This window comes from Oncorhynchus masou, unplaced genomic scaffold (genome assembly GCF_036934945.1).
Source record: "Oncorhynchus masou masou isolate Uvic2021 unplaced genomic scaffold, UVic_Omas_1.1 unplaced_scaffold_2460, whole genome shotgun sequence".
NCBI lineage: Eukaryota > Metazoa > Chordata > Actinopteri > Salmoniformes > Salmonidae > Oncorhynchus > Oncorhynchus masou.
In genome coordinates, this window is record NW_027008913.1 from 50,001 (window position 1) to 55,000 (window position 5,000).

Consider the following 5,000-nt stretch of genomic DNA (forward strand, 5'->3'; position numbering starts at 1 on the left):
TAGAGTCAACATGGGCCAGCATCCCTGTGGAGCGCTTTGGACACCTTGTAGAGTCAACATGGGCCAGCATCCCTGTGGAACGCTTTGGACACCTTGCAGAGTCAACATGGGCCAGCATCCCTGTGGAACGCTTTGGACACCTTGCAGAGTCAACATGGGCCAGCATCCCTGTGGAACGCTTTGGACACCTTGCAGAGTCAACATGTGCCAGCATCCCTGTGGAACGCTTTGGACACCTTGTAGAGTCAACATGGGCCAGCATCCCTGTGGAACGCTTTGGAAACCTTGCAGAGTCAACATGGGCCAGCATCCCTGTGGAACGCTTTGGACACCTTGTAGAGTCAACATGGGCCAGCATCCCTGTGGAACGCTTTGGACACCTTGTAGAGTCAACATGGGCCAGCATCCCTGTGGAACGCTTTGGACACCTTGTAGAGTCAACATGGGCCAGCATCCCTGTGGAACGCTTTGGACACCTTGTAGTGTCAACATGGGCCAGCATCCCTGTGGAACGCTTTGGACACCTTGTAGAGTCAACATGGGCCAGCATCCCTGTGGAACGCTTTGGACACCTTGTAGAGTCAACATGGGCCAGCATCCCTGTGGAACGCTTTGGACACCTTGTAGAGTCAACATGGGCCAGCATCCCTGTGGAACGCTTTGGACACCTTGTAGAGTCAACATGGGCCAGCATCCCTGTGGAACGCTTTGGACACCTTGTAGAGTCAACATGGGCCAGCATCCCTGTGGAACGCTTTGGACACCTTGTAGAGTCAACATGGGCCAGCATCCCTGTGGAACGCTTTGGACACCTTGTAGAGTCAACATGGGCCAGCATCCCTGTGGAACACTTTGGACACCTTGTAGAGTCAACATGGGCCAGCATCCCTGTGGAACGCTTTGGACACCTTGTAGAGTCAACATGGGCCAGCATCCCTGTGGAACGCTTTGGACACCTTGTAGAGTCAACATGGGCCAGCATCCCTGTGGAACGCTTTGGACACCTTGTAGAGTCAACATGGGCCAGCATCCCTGTGGAACGCTTTGGACACCTTGTAGAGTCAACATGGGCCAGCATCCCTGTGGAACGCTTTGGACACCTTGTAGAGTCAACATGGGCCAGCATCCCTGTGGAACGCTTTGGACACCTTGTAGAGTCAACATGGGCCAGCATCCCTGTGGAACGCTTTGGACACCTTGTAGAGTCAACATGGGCCAGCATCCCTGTGGAACGCTTTGGACACCTTGTAGAGTCAACATGGGCCAGCATCCCTGTGGAACGCTTTGGACACCTTGTAGAGTCAACATGGGCCAGCATCCCTGTGGAACGCTTTGGACACCTTGTAGAGTCAACATGGGCCAGCATCCCTGTGGAACGCTTTGGACACCTTGTAGAGTCAACATGGGCCAGCATCCCTGTGGAACGCTTTGGACACCTTGTAGAGTCAACATGGGCCAGCATCCCTGTGGAACGCTTTGGACACCTTGTAGAGTCAACATGGGCCAGCATCCCTGTGGAACGCTTTGGACACCTTGTAGAGTCAACATGGGCCAGCATCCCTGTGGAACGCTTTGGACACCTTGTAGAGTCAACATGGGCCAGCATCCCTGTGGAACGCTTTGGACACCTTGTAGAGTCAACATGGGCCAGCATCCCTGTGGAACGCTTTGGACACCTTGTAGAGTCAACATGGGCCAGCATCCCTGTGGAACGCTTTGGACACCTTGTAGAGTCAACATGGGCCAGCATCCCTGTGGAACGCTTTGGACACCTTGTAGAGTCAACATGGGCCAGCATCCCTGTGGAACGCTTTGGACACCTTGTAGAGTCAACATGGGCCAGCATCCCTGTGGAACGCTTTGGACACCTTGTAGAGTCAACATGGGCCAGCATCCCTGTGGAACGCTTTGGACACCTTGTAGAGTCAACATGGGCCAGCATCCCCGTGGAACGCTTTGGACACCTTGTAGAGTCAACATGGGCCAGCATCCCTGTGGAATGCTTTGGACACCTTGTAGAGTCAACATGGGCCAGCATCCCCGTGGAACGCTTTGGACACCTTGTAGAGTCAACATGGGCCAGCATCCCTGTGGAACGCTTTGGACACCTTGCAGAGTCAACATGGGCCAGCATCCCTGTGGAACGCTTTGGACACCTTGTAGAGTCAACATGGGCCAGCATCCCTGTGGAACGCTTTGGACACCTTGTAGAGTCCACATGGGCCAGCATCCCTGTGGAACGCTTTGGACACCTTGTAGAGTCAACATGGGCCAGCATCCCTGTGGAACGCTTTGGACACCTTGTAGAGTCAACATGGGCCAGCATCCCTGTGGAACGCTTTGGACACCTTGTAGAGTCAACATGGGCCAGCATCCCTGTGGAACGCTTTGGACACCTTGTAGAGTCAACATGGGCCAGCATCCCTGTGGAACGCTTTGGACACCTTGTAGAGTCAACATGGGCCAGCATCCCTGTGGAACGCTTTGGACACCTTGTAGAGTCAACATGGGCCAGCATCCCTGTGGAACGCTTTGGACACCTTGTAGAGTCAACATGGGCCAGCATCCCTGTGGAATGCTTTGGACACCTTGTAGAGTCAACATGGGCCAGCATCCCCGTGGAACGCTTTGGACACCTTGTAGAGTCAACATGGGCCAGCATCCCTGTGGAACGCTTTGGACACCTTGCAGAGTCAACATGGGCCAGCATCCCTGTGGAACGCTTTGGACACCTTGTAGAGTCAACATGGGCCAGCATCCCTGTGGAACGCTTTGGACACCTTGTAGAGTCCACATGGGCCAGCATCCCTGTGGAACGCTTTGGACACCTTGTAGAGTCCATACCCTGATGAACTGAGGCTGTTCTGAGGGCCAAACAGGTTGTACCTCAATACAAGGTGTTCCTAATGTTTGGTTTACTCAGTAACAATGGACAGCCGACTTCAATTTTAATCTAGTCTGTAGACTATTGATGGTAGTAATCTAGTCTATAGACTGATGATGTAGTAATCTAGTCTGTAGACTGATGGTGTAGGGTGATGATGGTAGTAATCTAGTCTGTAGACTGATGGTGTAGGGTGATGATGCGAGTAATCTAGTTTGTAGACTGATGGTAGTAATCTAGTCTTTAGACAGATGATGTAGGGTGATGATGCTAGTAATCTAGTCTGTAGACTGATGTAGGGTGATGATGCTAGTAATCTAGTCTGTAGACTGATGTAGGGTGATGATGCTAGTAATCTAGTCTGTAGACTGAGGATGGTAGTAATCTAGTCTGTAGACTGATGATGTAGGGTGATGACGGTAGTAATCTAGTCTGTAGACTGATGATGGTAGTCTTTTGCCTACATGTTTTTCATCATGCCACGTATTCAAGTGATTGCAGCTACAGTGCCTTGCGAAAGTATTCGGCCCCCTTGAACTTTGCGACCTTTTGCCACATTTCAGGCTTCAAACATAAAGAATAATGAATCATTTTGCATGTCCAATTTTTCAGTTTTTGATTTGTTAAATAAGTTTGAAATATCCAATAAATGTCGTTCCACTTCATGATTGTGTCCCACTTGTTGTTTTATATCTTTATGTTTGAAGCCTGAAATGTGGCAAAAGGTCGCAAAGTTCAAGGGGGACGAATACTTTCGCAAGGCACTGTATTTCCAAGAAGAGTCTACTTATAATAGCTGTGATATGTGGTGGTGTTTTCCTACTGACCCTAGTTGATTCCACTGACTGTAAGTCTCTCTGGAGAAGAGTGTCTGCTACAGTACATGACTCAGATGTAAATGTAGCAGACATGTTTATCATTCCGTCCAGATACAGTGTTAAAAGCTTGTCCTCTTTCATCATCTGATTCCACATTGTAAATGAAAGGCGTTTATTTACTTTGTCGTGTTCTTCAGGAATGCCAGGTTGATGAAGGTATTACTGAAACAAGTTGTACTTTTATAGTTACTGACGTAGAAGTGCACTTACTGGATATATCCCAAATGGCACCCTATTCCCTATATAGTGCACTGGTCAAAAATAGTTCACTATATAGGGAATATGGAGGCATTTAGGACGTATAGATAGTTACTGACATTAAAGCACTGCACTCAGTGACAGGAGGAATTTTAAGACTTCTCTTGAAGTTGTTTTGAATTATCTTGTATCTTTTCAGTTCTCTGCTTAATATAGAACACATCATTTTCTCTATCAGTCATTCCTTAAAATAAACTTTTTTCTCTCTTTCTCTCTCTCTCTCTCTCTCTCTCTCCCTCTCTCTCTCTTGCTCTCTCTCTCTTTCTCTCTCTCTTTCTCTCTCTCTCTCTCTCTCTCTCTCTCTCTCTCTCTCTCTCTCTCTCTCTCTCTCTCTCTCTCTCTCCTATTTTATTCTATTCAGGCTTCTACATTTGACACCCCCAAAAAGGAAAAAAGGCCCCCAAGGAAATGGCGTGGTTCTAAAAACTATGGCAAAGATGTGAAAACAACACTGCAGGTGCTGTAAAAGGAAACACAGTCAGTTGAAATGTTTGAATAGTCTCCTTTTAAAAAACCCGTTTACGTGGGTTAAGACCTTCGGGTCGAAACGTTGCACAAGGGAACTGGGGGAACATTCATCAGGGTATCTGTTCTTTATTTCATGGATAGTCATCAGTGTGTCTGTTCTTTATTTCATGGATAGTCATCAGTGTGTCTGTTCTTTATTTCATGGATAGTCATCAGTGTGTCTGTTCTTTATTTCATGGATAGTCATCAGTGTGTCTGTTCTTTATTTCATGGATAGTCATCAGTGTGTCTGTTCTTTATTTCATGGATAGTCATCAGTGTATCTGTTCTTTATTTCATGGATAGTTCACTTAACCTCACTTGCAACTTCTATGCCTCAACATGTGTGTGTTCATCCACTATTTGGAAAATGGTAGATAGATTTCTGTTTGTCTGCTTCCTGTTCCTGTTCCATCCCAGGTTCCCAGTTGCATCTCATCTGGCTCCGTCCGTCTCCACGCCTCCAACCCCAA

General features: G+C 48.0%; 1 protein-coding gene across 1 annotated transcript in view; it reads left to right on the forward strand.

The window, feature by feature from the left end:
- Positions 1–5,000, forward strand: part of LOC135533572 (oxysterol-binding protein-related protein 3-like) — a gene marked incomplete at its 3' end in the record, with an annotated part of 32,644 nt that overhangs the window by 18,390 nt on the left and 9,254 nt on the right. The window contains exons 8-9 of the mRNA XM_064960858.1: positions 4,382–4,477; positions 4,948–5,000. The exon at positions 4,948–5,000 is cut by the window's right edge and continues 113 nt beyond it. Coding sequence (XP_064816930.1) covers positions 4,382–4,477; positions 4,948–5,000 — 149 coding nt within the window. The remainder of the gene's footprint in view (positions 1–4,381; positions 4,478–4,947) is intronic.